The sequence below is a fragment of the Arthrobotrys flagrans genome (assembly GCF_004000055.1).
Source record: "Arthrobotrys flagrans strain CBS H-5679 chromosome Unknown unitig_9, whole genome shotgun sequence".
Classification (NCBI taxonomy): Eukaryota; Fungi; Ascomycota; class Orbiliomycetes; order Orbiliales; family Orbiliaceae; genus Arthrobotrys; species Arthrobotrys flagrans.
This window is the reverse complement of record NW_027137551.1, coordinates 3,412,452-3,432,983: the sequence shown is the minus strand read 5'-3', so window position 1 is coordinate 3,432,983 and position 20,532 is coordinate 3,412,452. Positions and strand designations below refer to the sequence as shown.

General features: G+C 47.1%; 5 protein-coding genes across 6 annotated transcripts; 3 read left to right on the top strand and 2 right to left on the bottom strand.

Moving 5' to 3' along the window:
* Positions 1-1,105: 1,105 nt before the first annotated feature.
* DFL_006363 (uncharacterized protein) lies at positions 1,106-2,779 on the bottom strand (the record flags this gene model as incomplete). Of its 2 annotated transcripts, none has more annotated exons than XM_067635771.1 (4): positions 1,106-1,441; positions 1,501-2,443; positions 2,533-2,617; positions 2,689-2,779. In XM_067635771.1, the coding sequence occupies 4 exons, from the start codon at positions 2,777-2,779 to the stop codon at positions 1,106-1,108; spliced, it is 1,455 nt and encodes a 484-aa protein (XP_067490167.1). The 2 variants fall into 2 exon arrangements, with proteins under 2 accessions (XP_067490167.1, XP_067490168.1); XM_067635772.1 differs by lacking the exon at positions 1,106-1,441 and having other exon boundaries at positions 1,919-1,971; positions 2,031-2,443.
* A 2,577-nt stretch (positions 2,780-5,356) lies between these two features.
* On the bottom strand, positions 5,357-6,254 carry DFL_006362 (uncharacterized protein; the record flags this gene model as incomplete). Its single annotated transcript, XM_067635770.1, has 7 exons — positions 5,357-5,399; positions 5,466-5,506; positions 5,565-5,609; positions 5,677-5,951; positions 6,021-6,033; positions 6,114-6,131; positions 6,204-6,254. 7 exons carry the CDS (start codon positions 6,252-6,254, stop codon positions 5,357-5,359), a joined length of 486 nt encoding a protein of 161 aa, XP_067490166.1.
* An 877-nt stretch (positions 6,255-7,131) lies between these two features.
* On the top strand, positions 7,132-9,803 carry DFL_006361 (uncharacterized protein; the record flags this gene model as incomplete). The annotated part of the gene is made up of 9 exons (XM_067635769.1): positions 7,132-7,222; positions 7,513-7,557; positions 7,617-8,241; positions 8,404-8,660; positions 8,722-8,846; positions 8,915-9,099; positions 9,161-9,217; positions 9,277-9,629; positions 9,685-9,803. 9 exons carry the CDS (start codon positions 7,132-7,134, stop codon positions 9,801-9,803), a joined length of 1,857 nt encoding a protein of 618 aa, XP_067490165.1.
* A 1,202-nt stretch (positions 9,804-11,005) lies between these two features.
* On the top strand, positions 11,006-13,456 carry DFL_006360 (uncharacterized protein; the record flags this gene model as incomplete). The annotated part of the gene is made up of 10 exons (XM_067635768.1): positions 11,006-11,134; positions 11,232-11,302; positions 11,365-11,752; positions 11,811-12,109; positions 12,175-12,461; positions 12,521-12,580; positions 12,646-12,776; positions 12,845-13,016; positions 13,081-13,316; positions 13,379-13,456. The coding sequence occupies 10 exons, from the start codon at positions 11,006-11,008 to the stop codon at positions 13,454-13,456; spliced, it is 1,851 nt and encodes a 616-aa protein (XP_067490164.1).
* Positions 13,457-13,924: 468 nt separating this feature from the next.
* Positions 13,925-19,860, top strand: DFL_006359 (uncharacterized protein; the record flags this gene model as incomplete). The annotated part of the gene is made up of 11 exons (XM_067635766.1): positions 13,925-13,991; positions 14,510-14,516; positions 14,612-17,702; positions 17,763-17,792; positions 17,849-17,943; positions 18,005-18,069; positions 18,127-18,220; positions 18,318-18,333; positions 18,528-18,537; positions 18,603-18,759; positions 18,816-19,860. The coding sequence occupies 11 exons, from the start codon at positions 13,925-13,927 to the stop codon at positions 19,858-19,860; spliced, it is 4,677 nt and encodes a 1,558-aa protein (XP_067490163.1).
* Between the last annotated feature and the right edge of the window lie 672 nt (positions 19,861-20,532).

Genomic DNA, 20,532 nt, shown 5'->3' with positions numbered 1-20,532 from the left:
GAAGCAGAGCAGAGCGATTCCTGTCTTATCCAAGGCAGGACTAGTCAGGGGCGAGATTGAGATTGGTGAAGCTGGAGATATATATAGGCGATGACGGCGTCGGTGGGGCGTGGAGAGATGGTGATGGTGTTTAGGTAGAATGTCTCCTGGATGTTCCTTTTTCTGGAGGAGAGAAGTTGGTGATGTGATTTGAATGATTGATTGAAGTCAACCACAAAACCAACTCCTGACAGCTTCTCATTCCAGGCCGCCAAACATGCCCTAAAAATCCATACCCTTCGCCGATAATTAGCTAAGCTCGAAGAATTCTAGTTCCTTCAGGCAGTTCGATGGAGCAGATACGATGTATGTCCCCCCAAGATAGGCGAGGAGGCCATGTAGGTAAAGCATCGACAGAACCGCCACTTCTTGGCTACATCGCTCGACACTACGCAATGCCCGTTTCAGGTTGATTGCGATATCCCTGTAACGCAGCTATTACCGTGTACATACGCCCCCGACATGGCAATGGATGTTCTAAACTACCCGGCATCATATCGTCTATCTATTTTTGCCGGCGTAGTCCTTGCGAGCGAGGCAGATTTCAGCTTGTCTTGAACGTTCTGCAGATTTCAACTTGTTGTATTTTGTGCCCGCAACGCTTTTTCCCTCTTAAACGACATCGAAAGTTATCTAGACATCCGAGGTTCACGAGCTATTAGGGGAAGTACTTCCTCGGATAAGTACTTGAATATACTAGTAGCAGGTACTTTTTAATAGTAGGTCAAACTCCCTAAGATTAGCCGTAGAACATATGTTAGCAGAAGGTCCGGTTTATAACTATCTAGCGTACGGAGTGTGTCTGGATTCGAAACCAGTACAAAGTCCCTTAGACATATAATCCTAGATTCAAGAGCTATTGGCTAAGCACCTCAGCGATTCCTCAGATAGATACCTAGCTAGGTATACAAATGGCATGTATCTCATATTGTAGATCAATTAGTCCAATTTACCCCCTCTTAACTTTTAACGACCTACAAAATAGTTTAAAAAACAAAAGGAAACACTCTATATTAATCTGCTAGACGATCCCCACCCCCCTATAGTAAGTATGGAGCCTCTATCCTTAGAAAAGTGGCGGAGCACCACCAGTCCACCCCTCCTCAAAATCAGTCGAATTAGCATACCCATCACCCAAAGACCTCCTCGCAAGAGCGCAACCACTCAAACAAACAGGTCTACCACAGCAAGTACTAATAGCACACACTTCTCCCTGTGCGCACTGTGCATTAGATGAACACCCTGCAAGTGGTGCACACGAAACATTCGGTCCGCAGAATCCATTCCCACTAGCTTCCCTAAAGCAGAAACAACCAATACCACAGCCATTAAGACTACCGCAGGATGAACCATTGCAAGCTTCGACAGAGCATTGGCCGTTACTACAGATTCCAGAGGCACACTATATAATACTATTAGCATCTTTTATATCACTAGATAAAGTAAATGGACTAGACAAACCTTGTTCCCACACCCACCACAATTATTAGGATCACTCAAAGCATCCTGACAAGGTCCCTTGTTGCAACTAATCTGCCCAGGCCCACACTCCACATCCGGTTTACAATATTCACAAAGTTTCTCTCCCAAATAAGCTCCAACCCCAGCGCACAAATACTCACTGAACTTCGAAGCCCCTAATCTTCCACCAATAACCACCCCCAACAAAGTAGTAGGGATTCCAACTTCAGGCCCAAAAACATTCCCAAGAAATCCAATAGCCCCGCCGACTTGTCTGCCTATTAAACCGCCGACCTGTACACCGATGCCGTTGCATAGAGCTTTGCCCGCTGCACCGGCAAAGATAAGACTGAATCGACTGTTACAAAAGAATTGTACGGTGTCACAAACGGCGTTTGGTTGTCTTGACATCAACAAGTTATGCCTCTTCGACACTCCATTCTCCTCCAAAACAGTTCCAACAATCGAAATCTGACAATTCCCCGCAAACACCTCAAAAGTTCCATTTTGATAAATCACCAGCGTATTACCAGCATTATCAGAAATAGCAACACGGTCTTCGCGGGATAAATCAAGGAAAAAAGGACCATTAGTGGGATCTTGCAAGACAACCTGGTTACCTTCATATTGTGTATACGAAAGACCACCGTTTTGCTGGGAGAAGGCATCATCGCTTTGACCGATTGCCAAGCCGGTTGGTGTGGATCGTGGACAACCTTCAGGGGATACGACAAAGACAGCGTTAATGATGTCGCTGGTTGTGGGGGTGGGTGGGAATACGGTAGTGGTAACGTGGGCGGCGCCTATGCATGAACAGGCGCTGGAGTATCTGGCAGCTCCTGAGCAGGCGGATGCGTAGCTTGGGATTGCAGTCGGGCTGGCGGTTTCAAGATAGACTGCGGTAGTTGTGATGGTGGTGCCATCAGTAGAAACGATTGCGGTGCTAATTACTATCAGTTAGTAAGGCCTTCTTGCTACGAAGGAACATTCTGGTCACGAGGCTGCTATTAAGGTAGGTTCCGAGTTACGTACCTCGGTTTTTGTTGAACCGTAGCACTGAAGAAGGAAGAACAGTCTGCAGTTCCAGATCTAGTTGGGAATACAGAAGCTCTGACAGCTATAATGAAGCTCGTTAGCACCGATGCTTACTCCTAATTCACTATCCTTTTTGATATCATGGAAATATACCTCTCAAGCAATTATCCGCAGCACACCCAGCAAAAGCTATATCAGCAGAATATAGCGCCGCGGCCAAAACAAGAGCACTCGTGAACCGCATGGTGAAGAAAAAAGCAGTATACCGCCTGATCGAATATAAGAGACTAAAAATTGATATCTTACTAGAAGTATAAAACCGTAGCAAAAAGCTGAAGAACAAAACTCCCAGAACCGATGACACCATCGGTTTATATAGACATGCAGACCAATACGCACATAAACATGACGAGGCTCTCCGACTTCAAAACTTCGACGCAATAGGCAGCGCCGAACCACCCGCCCCAGCCTGAATCATCTACAGCTGCAACTTCGTCACGGCGGATATTCGAATACGTACGTATCCAAACATGCATGTATGTACAGCCCAGCAGCCTATCGAACTTCTGCGCACTCCTTACTTAGCCCAGTCAAACGCTGCCTTCAGGGCAGACAGCAAGTCAAAATCCCACAACATTGGGGCTGAATATCGATACTGCATTCAAGAATATCTCAAACAGCAGTATACCTCGGCCTCATGATATCAATATCGGCATTGCCCAACAAGGCCCATGCCTATAATTGCATGCAAGGAATCCCTCGGTCCGTAAAATGTTACACAATAGGAGAATTTCCGTATGGGGGTGTAGATTACTGCATATATCCAACATATAACATGCATATTCCCATGTTCCATGCGGGATCTTATAAAATCCATCACGGAAAGCCGCGGCCGGCTAGTTATCCGTCATCAACTTAGCTAGATTACTTGTTATTATACCACCTAAAATTACAAGAAGACAAGGGTTCACGATTACCTTACTAAGCCTCCAAGGCTATAGAGTCGACATGACACCCCTGATTTCCATTTCATCGAGCTCCTCGACTTCTCAGCCGTACCAGTACCACCACACAATTAATTGCCCGACGATTCCAATGGATTTGTTGTAAACATGCAGGCTGACAGCTTATGTTGGGAGTTATGAATCTGGGAATAGCTATAGGCAGCTTGAACGCATGGTATTCTCGCAAGCCAAGTAACCGCGTGATAGTGACTATAACGTTAGTATCCCTCCCCAAAGCCGGAGGAAGTCAACATGGATATTCTATCCCCGGAAAGGACCCTGATAATCGATCGATCGACCAGCCGAGGCTCGAAAGATTACTTTAATCTTGCAACCTAAGACTCCGAGCGCCGGTCCTATCCGCTACCTATTTATCTTACGCCTTGAATGCCCATTGGATAAATACCGTCGAACTTTCGCAAGCTAACTCTCCGTAGGGACTATGCATATGTGGCGCGTACAGGGTTAACCAAGATTAGAGCCAAGCTCAAGCTGCAAGACATGGGCGTAGATTCGAAAGTTTGGGTTACACAATGAAGGAACTTGCCGTCTAACAGCTGCGGAGCCGCTGCTTCCCTAGCTTGGTATTCCAAGTGAAGATGCAACAGAAGACTAGGGGCTGAAAAGAAACCGGAGATTAACCCCAAAATGCGGGGAAAGAAGCCAATGTTACTCAGACTTCGCATATGACATAACAGGTGCTAGTTGTTCTTCAGTCTTCGAGGACATTACGCTATCGGATCTCACAATTACAATTTCGACTAAGGGGATTCGAATTAAAATTCCAGAAAAGACCAGGCGGTCAGCAAACAAGTCAGCATAGGGTGACATGTAGTTATCCGGATGCGCAAGCCGCGGGGTTCATGAGAAATTTGCGCCCATGCATATCGGGTTGATAATCCTGCGGTCTACAGCCTTTTAATTTCCAGCGCTGTTGTTGGACCAGTCGTGTTTTGTGGTACAGAACCTCGGACTTGGCACCCCCCCATGCCCTACTTCGACTTACGGCGATTTCAAAAAGGCCGTAAAGCATTTTTATTAGTTATACTTGCAGTATAACGTTTAGGACTTGCGCCGGGAAGTCCGAAAGCTGGATAAGAATGCAACGTCAACACAGGCTGGACAGCGGCCGCAGCACTTAGGTAACTATTTGATGACCAGGTGATCTAGCTATGTTATAGGATTGCTGCTCCAAGGCCGAGGGATTCGGGTCGATTTGGTTCCCATTCAAAGCCTCGATAGGCATGGCATTCCCCGTTGTGGGATATCCTCGGTTTTAGTGTCGAAGAAAGGCTCGAGCGGAGGTACAAGCTGTATACTAGACTGAAAAATTATGATCTTATGATCTCACACACGCGCTGAAAGCAGAGAGCTAGGGTACTAATAAGTCGCAGATACGCCAAATCGATCCCTCGCTTTCGCTTACACATACACGTAGTATACTAGTAGACCGTTGTTAGAAGGAACGCATTATTGAAAGGTGCCCGTGACTATTTCAGTCAACAGGTTTCCCGGGTGGCGGTGCTCATGGAATTTCAAAATTCAAACCATCGAGACATTTTGCCCGTTTGCCTCCTTCTAAATAGAGTTTGGAACTTGGAATACCCAGTCAAGGCTTAAGATTCGCTACAGAATAGATACCTATCGTCAAACCCAATGTATATTCCCCAAGATTAAACGAAACACGCTTCTATGATGCTAATAATTCCAAGTAATGATACAAAATCTGACTTGGGGAGGATACGCGGCTGAGGCCTCCCTGCTTCCACTATACACCCGACTCGCCCGTTCATATTATAGGCCAAAAGACAGGCCACTCAGCTGCTTCCTCTAGTGTTCAAAATCAAAGCGACAATGAGACTATCGTTTGACATAGGGTCAGCTGTTTTGCAAAAGAAATTAGACATATATTTCAGCTAGGCTCACCCGTAAAGACCCAAGACTTCAGCGAAAATTAGGATAAGCACCTAGTAGCCATGTTAGCATCCGTCTTCCTGTCACCTTGTAGTAAAACCGTGAACATACCATCCCAACATACACCCTGCTTTGTGCTAAATACGCCCTTACACCCTAAACACCAGATTCGGTCAGCCTCAGTCTCTATAGACATCCAAATACACCAGCCATAGAAACCTACCGCATCTCCAACCTTGCCAATCGCATACCCAGCACCCAAACCCGAAAGCCCCACACTCAATCCCGCCGCCAGATGTAAAAACCCCTGGAACAAACTATAACTCAAGGTAGGGTCTAAATCACTGGCGATTAAGACCGAAACCACTAGCGAATAAACCCCCAGAATACCGGACATGACAACGGGAATTAGGGATTTCATGATGAGTTCCGGTCGAAAGATACCGATACCGGAGATACCGATTCCGGACTTGGCGGTACCGTAGGCTGCGCCGGCGCCTGTGTTGGAGGAAGTAGTTAGATGTTGAACCTTCCATGGAGGCTAGTAAGGGGGGTTCTTGAGCATACATCCGAATATCATCTGCAGTCATAGTACGGTTTCTATCAGCTGTTCATTTCCCGTAACACCATATCCAGGCGACTATTGAGTGGATAACCTACAGCAAAGGCAACTCCGGCCTAGCCCACCATGTCAAGTCAGCCCATCATTCGCTTCCATGCATGTATTAGCGGTAGGAGGATCGTATATACCATGCCAAAGAACGGCGCAAACGCCGGTGTAAGTTGATTGTGATCCGACATGGTTTGTGAAACTGTATTATAATCGTCGGAGTGTCGTGAAGTGCCCTGAGATATACAAGGGTACGCCGGGAACGAGGACGCGAAGTTGAGGTTGCTAACGTTGGTTACGACGATGATGCAGTTCTTGGAAGTGCACACGTTTGGCCCGTGTTGTAGATATCGCGCCAAGACTGCAACACATTTTCCAGGAATCCGGACTGGGGTCTCGAGACTCGACAGAATTTGCGACTCTCAAGCTCTCGAGACTACGATGGACTTTAGTCTCCTTAATGACCTCCTAATTAAGCATATTCTACATGTAGCCTAAGTCACCGTCTTCGCTCTGTCTAAGTTCAATTACTTCTCAACCGGTCACCAAACTTCCAGTTCAGTGGTGTATGCGTATTACACTTACGTCGGTCAGGTATGTGCACGTCGATACAAAACCCGACCGATTGAATTGCCAAACCAACCATGGCCACGGGCTGGGTCCGTATCTAGATTGATTAATTATGCTGGGACATACCGAGATCTAATATCCGAGATTCGAGAATACCTGTTCTTAAGACTTCACAAGTATGGCGTACAGATCTGTACAGACCGCCAGATGACCCGGCCCGCCCCTCACATGGCCGCGGGTAAGGACCCACCTCACCGCATGCTTCAAGCAGGTCCCACGGTTTTACATACATATATAACCGGGGCCAGATGCCCATATCAGCAGTTACATCGATATGGAGCTCGTGCAGCGGAAAAAATCAAGTTTGATACTGCAAGTACTTGCTTTCAATCGGTCCAAATTACCACAAGCTCGAGTCAGTGAGCTCTTGTCCCAGGGAGGGGCCTAACTCCCCAAGCCACCCGTCCAAACATCTTTGACGCCGTCCTAGCTGGAAGAATGCTAGCTCACACGGGACGGAAAATAAAGAAGAGCAAACGACGCTATCAGGCAAGGGTGGCCTCCCTTCAAACAAAGGCTCTGACGCCCGGTACCTGTCCCGATGGATGATATAACCGTCTACTATAGCTGAAGCTACCTACCAGCCCAAACATGGAATTTGCACAATGCAGCCCTGTTTTTCCTATAACTCCCTCATTCCCCTTTCATATTCCGATGCGATGCTTCTGTTTCTCTCCCTCATCGCCAGTTCTTCCTTTTCCCTTCTCCCCGCGCCTCGTATATAATATATGCTTTCCATGGTGCCATTTTAACCTCTCCCAACCGTTAAACTTGCAGGCTGGTGAAATAAATATCCTTCCAAACCTGTTCCAAGAACAGACTTTCCATCCAAACCAAAGTTTCGGCTGAATTTCCGCCAGCAAGGTATTTTAAACTCGAACATCAAAAACCTCTTTTCCGTGTATGGTATCTGAATGTCTCAGTCAGCACGGTGTCTCTAAGCTTAAAACGAACCCATTGCGACGGCGACGGGCCATATGGCCGTACCGTTACGATTGCCTGCAAATTCCACAAGCCGTCTGCTCCAGATTCCGATAACTGTGCATGCTCCGTCGCCGCAGCACCACCTGCAGGAATAGGTATTAACTCAACCGGCTCCTTCGTCCGCCCTCCTCTTCCTCCTTTCTTTGAAATGACTTCCACTGTTTCAAGCCCCCTCTCCGGTTTCCTGCCCATCGCCTCAACCCACGTTCTCCAGTCGCAGCGCCCGCAGTCGAATAAGCTCAGCCCCTCATCGATTCCGAACTCCAGCGGCGCCGGATACTCTGATATCCCTAAATCCGCTGCGACATCACCCAACAACACGCCGTTTCAGGGATCTGGTTTCCTTTCGAACAGCGGTAGCAACATCCAATCTCCAACCCCAAATTTCTTCATGTCCAACCCGCTGGTCTTATCCCCGCAGGTCAGCGCCACCGCCCTGCGCGATTTCCACTTGTCGGATCCGCATTCTAGCCATAACTCGCCCGCCGCGAGCTCAGATACCTATTTCGATGAAGACGATATGGAGATTGAAATGACAATCGAGGATCCATTTGGCCGAGACAAGTATGAAACCCCTCCCAAAGTGAACCTCGTGCTTTTATGTTCCCACGTGCGATTTTTCTCTCGTGGTTGGCAGAAACGCCTCTTATCGGACGTTTACATCATTTGTGTGATCATGCGACACCAAAACCACAAGCTAATCACAAAATTCTCCGCGATTCACAGGATGAACCCATCGCCGCCATCCCACGCCACACCTACAAATACAAGTGAGGCGCCACAGAAGATCAAATCGATAGTTAACGCTAGAAATACCGCAGAGACAAGAAATGCATGTCCGGCGCTCCATGCACATCAATTCGAACTTTTGCGGACGTTAGGGACAGGGACATTTGCCAGAGTTTGGCTAGTTCGGCCGAAAAGGGAATATAGAACTTCAGGAACGGAATTCTATGCACTCAAAGTGCTGAAGAAGAAAGATGGTAAGTTTTTACGCTTTGGATCAATTAACGCTCGAGGCGAACTAACAAAGGGTCGATATAGTGGTCAAGCTGAAGCAGGTAGAGCATGTGCTTAACGAACGCATGTTGTTGAGTGTTTCGCGGTCGCAGCCGTTCATTGTTGACCTGTTTGCCTCCTGGTCGGACCGAGAGAACTTGTACATGCTGGTATATCTCTTTCCTACACTTCCTACGGTTTCTAGGTAGAGGATTGCTAATTCGTACTGTTTCTACAGCTGGAATACTCTCCTGGCGGCGAAGTCTTCACCTACCTCCGAAAAATGCGCCGGTTCAACCAGGTTCAAACGCAATTCTACATTGCATCGGTCACACTTATTCTAGAGTTTTTGCACGATCGCGGGATCGTCTACCGCGATCTGAAGCCTGAGAATATTTTGTTGGATGCGAGAGGACACGTCAAGTATGTCAACCCTTATCAAATGTCTACGAATGAAGATTGCTGACGGAAAGTTGCAAAATAGGCTCGTCGATTTTGGCTTCGCAAAGAGAATCGGTTCTCAAGAGACCTATACACTATGGTATGCACCACATAATCCATTCTTTGAGTCCCCCGTGAGTTTAACAATAATCACTATAGCGGAACACCCGAGTACCTCTCCCCAGAGGTAATCCAATCTCGCGGCCACACCACCGCTGTCGACTGGTGGGCCCTCGGCATCCTCACATACGAATTCCTCTGCGGTTTCCCGCCGTTCTACGATAACTCCCCGTTCGCTATTTACGAAAAGATTGTACAGGGGCGGATATCGTTTCCGGCGTCGTTGGACGAAACCACCAGGGATTTTGTTAGTAGGCTGTGCGAGGCGGACCTTTCGAGTCGATTGGGAAATTTAGTGAATGGCGCTAGAGATGTCAAGAATCATCCGTTCTTCTTCGGGATTGATTGGAAGGCTTTGGGGGAGCAGAGGATGAACGGGCCGTTGGTGCCTGGTAAGTTCTTTTACAATGAGTTTTTGAAAAGCTGGTTTGCTAATAATCGGTGTAGAATTATCATTTCCAGGCGATACCAGATACTTCGACGAATACCCACACCCGTCGCCAGATTTCGAACCATACAAACCAGAGGCACATCCGCAAGAAGAAAGCTTTTTCAGAGATTTTTAAAGCTGCACTGGAGGAAGGGTAATGTTGGAGGATATATAAATTCAGTGCCATATATAATGGACCAAATTACGGTAATGAAGTGCACGGAGGGATGAAAAACACGGACGACGAAACGAACGACCTATATGTATAATTTTCCTTGTTCTTTCTCTATCTTCGAAAAATGTAAATTGTGGGCTGGCTGGCTGGCGATGCAAATGTTTTTTTAGGGGAGCTCAGGTGGCGGTATCTGTTTTGCAGAATCTTCTTGCACCTTTTGTAATCACTCCTTCTTTCTTTCCATTTTTTCAGAGATATCCCATTCCTTATGCGCGGTTGAGGAGTTTTGAACAAAATTTCTGTATTTAGGAACTCTTGTTTTGGCGCCATTGGGAGAGGTTTTTTTTTTTTCTCGTTTTGTGCTGCAAATTGGAGGCTTGACATTGTTGTTTTAATAATGCACTATTGGTTGAGATATTTATTTGAGTACTTAGAGAGTCATCTTTTTTTAACATATTCATGATGTCTAAATGTTGTTCGAGGAGAGCATAAGTGTATTAGCCAACTAGTGCATATTATGCGCATAGCGATATTCAAACATCGTAGCGGTTTGGAGGCGGATATCGGATCTCCAAACACTAGACGAGACCAGGAATCACTAGGGCACTGGATTATTTAAAATCTTCTAGCAGGTATGCCACATTTTTCCTATCTATCGACTGCATGCCATTGGGCTTATAGATAAGGTTTGACGAGATGCCCAGCCAAAAACACAAATTATTCGCAATTGACGAATCGAATCGGTGGTATTAACGCAAGTGGGTCCTCGGATGAACCCCACGTTTAGCCTCCCTGCATGTGATTTGACTAGGGCCGATAATGCGGGGAAGGTACCTACTTCCTTCGTACAAAAGGGTTTTGGATTGGACGGAACCATAAAGCTAGTGGTTATGTCTGCGAAGGGGTGTTCCCGATTTAGAAGGACACAAAAGCCAGGAGGTTGATGTGCATCGGATGGCGATATATAACTCGGTCCAGCCATCGGGTCTGTGGAAACAGTAGATTATCTTTGCTAGTCTAACTGGCATAACCAAGCAGGATATTGATATTAAATCAAGCCTTCGACCTAGGTTTAAGAATTATCAACAATCCACGATCATATTCATATTCATAGCTGCGACGGGGCTGCGAGTTCAGTGGCGACTTGGCTCACCCACAATCTCATGCTGGCCATCAGAATACCCCAGAGGCTGCAGCCGTTACGGCGACACATACGGACACCCCATCGTATAGATAGGTTAATACAATCCCGAACACTTCTGACACAGTCGAAAGTCGCCGGACCGCTTGAAGTACGTACAGCCGAAGTCGATAGCTTCGAGGCTCTCTGGCATCGATTTCCTAATTCAAGAATACAACGGAGTCAACGCAAACTGACGGTTTGAACAGCCACCGCTTTTATATGATACATGTCATGGATATCTGAGTAAGATCGTTTCAAAGCATGGCGATAAAACTGCGTAGGCCCTCATATTATCAAGCAGAACCACATTCTCTATGCTCTGTATTAATGAGTACCCAGTGTCGTCTCTTCCCACCAATCCACCCGCTTAACCTACCGCGACCTCGACATCGCCTCCACCCGTCTCGCCCACGGCCTCGCCTCTCTCGGCGTAAAGCAGGGTTCCCGCGTCACCGCCTCCCTAGGCAATACTGCCGAATTCGCAATCCTCCATTACGCAGTTTTCAAGCTCGGTGCCATTTTAGTGCCTCTAAATCCGGCGTTTACTGGTTCTCAACTAAAGTCGGCGTTAAACCATTTAGAAAGCGAGCATTTGGTTATTTCGGCGGAGACGAATTTGCCGTTTAAGCCGCCTAGGAGTAATCTTGAGTTGCTTGAAGAGGTCGTGCCGCGGTTTGAGGGGAGGGGGTATAATGGGGGCGGTGGGGTGGAAAGTGAAGAAGTGCCTGTGAGTACTTTCAAACTATGTATCATGCATTTGCGAATAACTATGCTGATAAATACAGTCCCTTCGGAATGTAATCCTGATCAACAACTCGGCCGGCCGTATCTCAAACGATACATTCTCGTACTTCTCATCCTACCACGATGTATTTCAATCCACATCCTCAAACCCACCGGCACTCAATATCGACGTAAGACCCGATGATATCTGTAATATCCAATTCACCAGCGGGACTACAGCGATGCCGAAAGCGGCTTCGCTAACACATATTAACATTTTAAATAATGGCAAATTTATCGGTGATAGGATGGGGCTTACGGAGGAAGATGTGGTGGTTTGTCCGCCGCCTTTGTTTCACTGGTATCTTCGTTCTTTACCAGACTCTTTAGGGTATCGAACTTGGGGTTACTAATTAGGGTTTGTAGTTTTGGCTGCGTCCTAGGATACTCGGCTTGCGTGACCCACGGCTCTGCAATAGTCTTCCCGTCAGAAGCCTTCGATCCTAAAAGAGCCTTGGAGTCAGTACAAGCCGAACGGGCAACAGCATTATATGGCGTTCCAACGATGTATATTGCTTGTCTGGAGCTATTAAAACATGAAAAAGTTGAGAGAAAGGGGTTTGAGAGATTGAGGACGGGTATCGCAGCCGGATCATCGATTCCAATCGAGTTGATGAAAAGACTGCATCGGGAGTTGAATTTAACCGATTTGAGTATGTGTTATATGAGGTTGGGATATCAAAGAAGATTGGCCTTTGCTGATGAGTGATAGCTATCTGTTATGGTATGACGGAGACATCACCGGTTTCTGTAATGACGTTCCCAGATGATCGTACGTAATCATTCCCTGATGGTATATGAGATTGAGTTTAAGTTAAGCTAATGGGATCCTTTTAGCAATCGACAAGCGAACCAGCACCGTAGGTAGAGTTATGCCGCATACGCAAGCAAAGATTGTGGATGTTCACGATCGAACAAAGATATTGCCCGTTGGCGAGAAAGGCGAGTTGGCTACGGCGGGGTATCTGGTATTTTTTTCCACCAACTTCAACCTTAACGATATTGATCAATATAGCTGACATCCCATGTGATATAGTTACAAAAGTATTATTGGAACGACCCAGAAAAAACAGCCGAAGTTATGATCCGCGATGAAGAAGGCGTCAGGTGGATGTTTACAGGTGACGAAGCGGAGATGGACGAAGAAGGGTATATTAAAATTACAGGCAGGATTAAAGATTTAATTATTCGAGGGGGAGAAAACATCTGTAAGTAGAACCTTCAAGAGACTATCATCGGATGTTACTAATTCGGTTCACATGATCAAAAAAGATCCGCTAGATATCGAAAACGCCCTGTTTGAACACCCCGCTGTTGCAGAAGTTTCGGTCGTGGGAGTACCGGACGAGAGGTATGGAGAGTGCGTGGCAGCATTTATTGGACCGAGTGAAGGGAGGGGGATTAGTAAAGATGAAGTGAGGGAGTGGGTGAGGAATAAGTTGGCGAGACATTTGGTGCCTAGATATGTTTTCTGGATTGGAGATTTGGAGGGAGGGGCCCTGCCAAAGGTAGGTCATATGTTAATTCCAAGACGGGGCATTGGGGGATCGAATGCTAACTAGTAGAGTAGACAGCCAGTGGGAAGATACAGAAATTCAAGTTAGTCGAAGAGGGAAAACGGATGCTGAAGGAAGGGAAGGTGGATTGATTCCTTTCGAAGACTGAGGGTGCTTGTAGGCGTCTACAAGTCACAAACTCTGCAAGGCCAGTCGACTGGACCTATAGAATATCCTGTGGTACCGGCTAGTTTTGTGTCCCAGCTTGTCTATAAATTTAGTTCCTTCAATTTCTTAATTCCACAGTCGACAAATTATAAGATAGTTAATATTCGAGTACGTTTAGGTATCAAGAGAAGATGAAAAGCTGCCTACCCTGCATGCGCAGACGAGATTAATGTAAGCTAGCGTGGGTTGAAGTATACATGCATGGCGCCGGTGACTTCAGGCACTTTTTGCAGTCCGCAACCCCACTAGCCTGAATCGGTTCGCGATGTCATCCCACCGGTATACACTTACCATACTTAACTGCCAAATGGCCGGACGATATAAAATACTCAAGTAATCGGTTATAATACATGTAAACGGTGCAATTCAATCGAATCCAATCCAATCTCAGAATGTTGACATATGTTCTTTCTATCAGCTCCTGCAATTCTACATTCCTCTTAACGAGCTTTAGCCCAGGTGCGCACCGCTCAAGCTAAGCTCTAATGAGTGACCGATTATGCAGCGGAACTCTGCTTCTTGACATACTCTGTATTCCCTCTTCAACTCAACATCAACAGCAACAACGCAGCACCAGGCTCTTTCTCACGAAAACCTTCTTGCACCTCGCATCTACTCCATCTAATCAACCGATTGCACATTCTCAACGCGTTCCAACCTGTCTCATCTTCATCTCAGCCTCCTCCAAACCTCTTTGGTTCAAAATCCTCCTCTTCTTTACCAAGTTCCAAGCTGTTCGGTGCTATCAAATGCTCTGGAGCTTGAAGCCCTCGAAATTAGCCTGTCAACTTCCATTCCCGACCCGTTTTGACTTTGCAACAATTTCAACACATATCACCTCAACGCTCTGTTGCAACGGCTTTTTTCTTCTTCTGACACCTCTCCTTCCTTCCCTCTATTCTTCTCCCTTCTTATTCCTCCACGCCATCTCCCTTCATCTTTTCTAGCTTTTCAAACCAACCAACAATCGTGTCAAGCGACAAGGTAAGCACCATCTAAAACATCCAACATTGATACATTCACCTCAATGCACCCATTGAGAAGGGTCCCGAACTTACTGGTGTTCTGTTGGTATCCAGATCTTTGTTCCTTGCTCTCTTCTCTGCTGCCTTCTGGACCAATCTTTGGCCCTCTTTGTCTTCTCTTCCTAGTTCTCCCCGAGGCTTGCTCCCGGTGTCTCCCCGGTCTTATCTCTCTCATACTTTCTTCTTCTTCTTCTTCTTCTTTTCTCCTCCCCCCCCGACTTGTTCGGGTTGGTATTGTGCATCCAACCCAACAATGTCAAGCAGTTTCGAACTGCGTGGACGTCCGACAGGACATGCCAACAACCGTGGTGGTGGCCGAGGCCGCGGCCGAGGAAACTTTCCTCATGCTGGCTCGCAGCACGGTCGACTTGCTGAGCCACAGGTCGCGTACGGACGCGATCCCGCCGACGACGACATGCTGCAAGGGCAGCAAAATGGAGGTTTTTCTCCGTCGACAGCCTTCTTTGCTCAACGGCCTCACCACAAAAGCAGCAGTAATAAAAGTTCCCGTCGTGGAAAGACGACTACTTCCCACAGCCGTCCCCATCTCCAGATCTCAGGACATCAAGCGGACGAAAACGGAGAGGTGAATGCTCATCTATCCGAGAAGCTTATTGCAGCGAAGCGCCCTCGGGACAAGGCGAGTACGGCTTACAGTGGAGTTCCTAGGAACCCGCTGGTGGAGCATTACGAACGTGCTCTCCCATTCTCCGCCGATGGCAGTACTCCCGGCGCTTGGAGAGCCCTTCCTGAAGTCCCTTCTGCGGCCGAGCTGATGACAGTCGAGGTCGACCTCCCAACCAACGACGTTGAGAATCCGTGGAACTCTGTCGACGAATACCTTGGTGCTCATTATGAGCTTCTCCGTGAGGATTCCTTCTCACCCCTTCGTGAAGCAGTTGGTCGGTTCCGTACGGATCCTTCCATGGATGACGAATACGAAACTTGCATCTACGAAAGCTGCAGGATTGTTGGGGTTACTTTTGCGTACTCTGGCATCTGCATCAAAATGAGCTTCTCGACAAACCGAGCTCGCAAGCGAATCTGTTGGGAGAATTCAAAACGTCTTTGTCCTGGAACCTTAGTCGCTCTCACGACAGACGATTTCAAGAATGTTGTTCGTGTTGCAACCGTCGCAGCGAGACCAATCTCTGGCTTGGAAGGGAATTTGCCGTACGGCACCGTCGTTGACCTTCTTTTGCATCCGGATGAGCTGGAGCTCGACCCAACGAAGACTTGGATCATGGTGGAGTCCCGTAACAGCTACTTTGAGGCCTCCAAGCATACCCTTCGAGCCCTACAACGAATGGATGTCAATTTCCCACTCAGCAAGATCCTCACCCTTCGGGACACCACAGTTGGAATCCCCCAGTTCTTGAAAGAAAAACCGGAACTCAACCTAGCACCCTGTTTCAGCGACCATGACAGTGGGGCCCTACAAAATGTCAACATCTTACAGAACTTCCCATCGAAGAACCAAGTTACCACCAGTATGGATGAGTTTCAGTTAGAAGCAGTTGAAAGAATTCTCACCAAGGAGCTCGCCATCGTTCAGGGGCCTCCGGGCTGCGGAAAGACCTTTGTCAGTACAAAGTCGTTAGCTGCTATGATCGCCAATAGCAAGGGCAATGACCCTCCCATCATTGTCGCCTGTCAGACGAATCACGCTCTAGACCAACTTCTTCGCCACGTCATCGAATTTGAACCCCGCGTGATCAGATTAGGTGGCAGAACTCAAGATACAGGAGTGATTCGTGAGCGCACTCTCTTCAATATTCGTCAGGGCATGAAAAACAACATCAGCGTTCAAGGCTCCAGTATTCACAAGTGTCGTGCTAAATTCAGGAGCCTTGAGCGAAAGGCTCGAGAGCTTATCGAGCGCCTGTCAGAGCGAAATCTCACTCCTGACAATCTGCTCCGATACGGGGTTATTACACAAACTCAACGGGACACTTTCCACAAGTTCACCGACCAATGGGTCAAGCTCTCCGTTGGTAACAGGGAGGATGCTATCTCCCCGATGGTTTCGTGGATAGGTGATGCTCTTGTACCAATCCCCCGACGTGAAGATATGCCGCTTGACTTAGAGGATGAAGATATTGGTGTCGAGGAGCTCAAAGATCTAGAGGCCGAATTTAATGATGAATGGGATGGAAAGTTATTTGGAGACTTTGTGGAATTTGTCCGCAAGACACGAGTTCTGACCAGACCTGGTGTCACTGAGGAACTCGTTCGGCACTGGATTAAGAAGGACAATCTTTGGGATATCCCAGATCCGCTGAGAGGCGACGTTTACGCACGACTTGAGAGACTCTATATCGCCGCCATTGAAGAGGAGATGCGCAAGATCAACCAGGAATATGCCTTGAATGTTGCTGAGTACAAGATTGCCAAATGGGAGGTGGATGCTTACATTTTGCAACGAGCTAAAGTCATCGGTTTGACAACGACTGGCATCAGCAAATATCGCAGTTTGGTAGCCGCTCTTCAACCCAAGATTTGTTTGATCGAAGAAGCTGCTGAGACCCTCGAAGGGCCCCTTATCGCCGCCTGCTACCCCAGCATCCAACAACTCGTTTTAGTGGGTGATCACAAACAGCTCCAGGGCCACTGCAATGTTCCCGAGCTCGCAACACGACCGTACAACCTTTCCATCTCCATGTTCGAAAGGCTGGTCAGCAACAAGGTAGAATATACGATGTTAAAGAAGCAACGTCGTATGCGTCCAGAGATCCGGCGGATCCTTATGCCAATCTATCCCGATCTTGACGACGACAATTCAGTTCTTAATATGAAACCTATTCAGGGTATGGGTAAAACTAACCTCTTATTTTTCGCCCACGAGGTTCCAGAAGAGCAGGACGAGCTCTCAAAGAAGAACTCACACGAGGCCCAGATGATTGTTGGGCTTTGCAATTATCTTGTAGACAATGGGATCACGCAAAAGGAGATAACAATTTTGACATTCTATACTGGGCAAGCGAGAGAGCTCCGTAGATTGCTCTCTCGAAGCGATAGGTTGAACAAGGACGCTAAAAACCGTATCCGGGTCGCAACTGTCGATAGCTTCCAGGGTGAGGAGAACGAAGTGGTCATTTTGTCACTTTGTAGGAGCAACGCTTATGGAAGCATCGGATTTCTTAAGGTATGATTATATCACCCTTTCTCTTCTATATTTATAGGTTCTAACAATGATATATGATAGGTTCCTAATCGTGTTTGTGTTTCGCTTTCGGTAAGATTCACCACATCCTTGGAGGACGCTATAAGTAATACTAACGAGAATTCTAGCGAGCGAAACGAGGTTTCTATATGTTTGGCAATGCGAACTTGCTTTCGCAGGCCAGTGGGCTATGGTGGGATATCTTACAGATTATGAATGAGCGGCAAGTCCACCTATTTTTATGTTAAAACACTACATAGGCTTATAGCTAACGAATACTCCAGTACTGCTATTAGTACTTGGCTTCCTGTAACCTGCCAGAAGCATAAGGTTATTACACATATGCAACGTAGGTGCCTCGACGAGAAACGATCATCCGAAGCGTTCTAATATTTTGATTCTATAGATGTTGCCGATTGGTATGAGATCCATGGTGGTTGCAAGAGTATCTGTGGCGAACTCATGGACTGTGGACACAGATGCCCTCTCATGTGCCATCCGTAAGTTCCTCTTTCACGGCTTATCGTGGTCCCGAAATCCAGCGTCCATGGAATGGTCCAACCTGTCGACGACCTGTAAAGCTGATACATTGTCTAGATACGAACACAATCGGGTTCGCTGCGCCGAGCCATGCCGCAAACCTCTCGCTTGTGGCCACCCTTGCCGTGAGCAATGCTCTGCGACGTGTAGTAGTAAATGCGGCATCTGCAGCCACCCGCCTAATCAAGCTCAATATTCGACCTACAATCCGAACAGCCATATGGATAGACTTTCCGATCAAATTGCTGGCGTTCGGACCACGGATAGCAACCAATTAGTTCGCGGGCCGCTTCCGACCCACCATGTCCAAGTTAATCGCAATCCTAACAAACCGTTGGAAAGGCTCCCCGAACAATTCCCAGACCTACAGACTGCGGCTGGCATCCAAACGGCTCGGGGGCCACCTCTTGGCCCTTATCAAAATACTCATTTTAACAAACCGGTTGAAAGGCTCTCTGAACCGTTCCCAAATATTCAGACTGCAAAGAGCAACCAAACGGTTCGCGGGCCACCTCCGTCTCATTATAGTTCTATTCCTAACAAACCGATGGAAAGGCCCTCTGAACCGTTTCCAAATATCCAGACCGCACATCCACACCAAGTGGCCCGCGGGCCACCTCCAAACAACTACCAAGCCCGCAATTCCAGCAAGCACATAGAAAAACTCTCCGAACGTCTCGCAGAGGTCAAAACTACTGATATGATTCCAACAATGTTAAACCCAACTTCGCCACGCAAGAAGAGCACGGCTTCAGAGACTTCGACGCGAGCCCTAGAGACAGTTGCGCCTTTGATTTCTTGGGACAATGTCCCGCCTCCGCAGACCAATTTAGCACCAAGCATTCCTATTATTAGCTGGGACGCTGATGCCATGCGACCAACCGTCCCTAAGTCGTCCCAGAAAGAAGACCTTCCTAAGCCTTTAATTTCTTCAAACGTTCTTCCAGATACGCCAACGCCCCAGGAAAATAAATTGAAAACATCTTTGCTCGATTTCCACACCGACATCGTTCACTCCCCTACTCCTAATAAAAGCAGGAACACGCCACCAGTTATTTCCCTCGACGATAACACAATGCAGGCTATTGTCAACCAGGAACACAAGCAAAAGGAAGTCAAGCCTCAAGTCTCCGTCGACACCAAAGCTTCCGTTGCTCCAGCTAGGAAAGCCGAGCCTAGGGAAGGTCCTATATCTCATCGCCGCCACGAATCCCCAGAAGACTACAATTCGGACAAACTGAAAGAATTCGTTCAGAAACAGTCAATGGAAAGGCTAGGGTTGGTCAACAGGAATCTAAGCACGAACGCAAAAAAACATCCTTCTGGTAATAAAGCGAATAAGCTGGTTTCTTCTGTTAAGGGGGACACGGTCTTGATCAGCTTTGATGACGAACCGGCAGCGAAGACCTTAGCGGGTGGTGGGGGTGGAGCCGCCCCGTTTGCTGATATGAACAAAGTCCTTTTGCCAACTGAAAGGCATGCTTATATTACTATGGATAAGAAGAACGAAGGATTCAATAAAGAGAAGAAGGAGGAGAATGCTACATCTGAGAAGAAAGGAGGCTTTCTGGAAGGAGATTTGTTGGGAGATTTGTTGTGAAATGTTCGAAAATTCTGCGGGGTTCTGATATTAGGAAGTGTAATGCGGTAGTGGATTTGGTATGCAGTTTTTTTCCCTTTCTTATAATGCGATGCGACTCGATACGGTTTTCTATGATAGCAGGCTTAGCGATGTATGTTAGCAGACTTTTAAGATGGCCATTATGGTGTTTTAGGCGTTAACGAATGAATGAATGGCATCGCATTCAATTAATATTCCCACTATGTTTGAAGCTATAGACTTATCTACCACCTCCAGTAGCTATAGGTCAGAGTAAATAGAAGTATTAGACCCATTAGGTATCCTGGCACTCCCGCTAGAAATATATCGTCCTGTTTAATTATATCGATTGCCAGATTATAAAAGCTTGAGATTTGCGTGATATATGGGATTAAATTGTGGAATCCCTTTGATAGCCTCAACTCGAGACCTAACTGCAACTTGAATTTCTAATATAATCTGGAAATCAAATTTACAGCTTTACGAGAACATACCAATCTATTAAGAGATAGTATCGCCAAAATACCACACCACAATGTGTTGTGCTTGCAGGTCGGGCAGGGATGCCACTGTGTGTAACTTTGGGCGCGCATCGCGCCGACACTAGCTCGCTAGCTTGCATCCCTTCAATTCATCATCTGCATCGCGGCCGTTCACAGCTGCCAGAAGCCG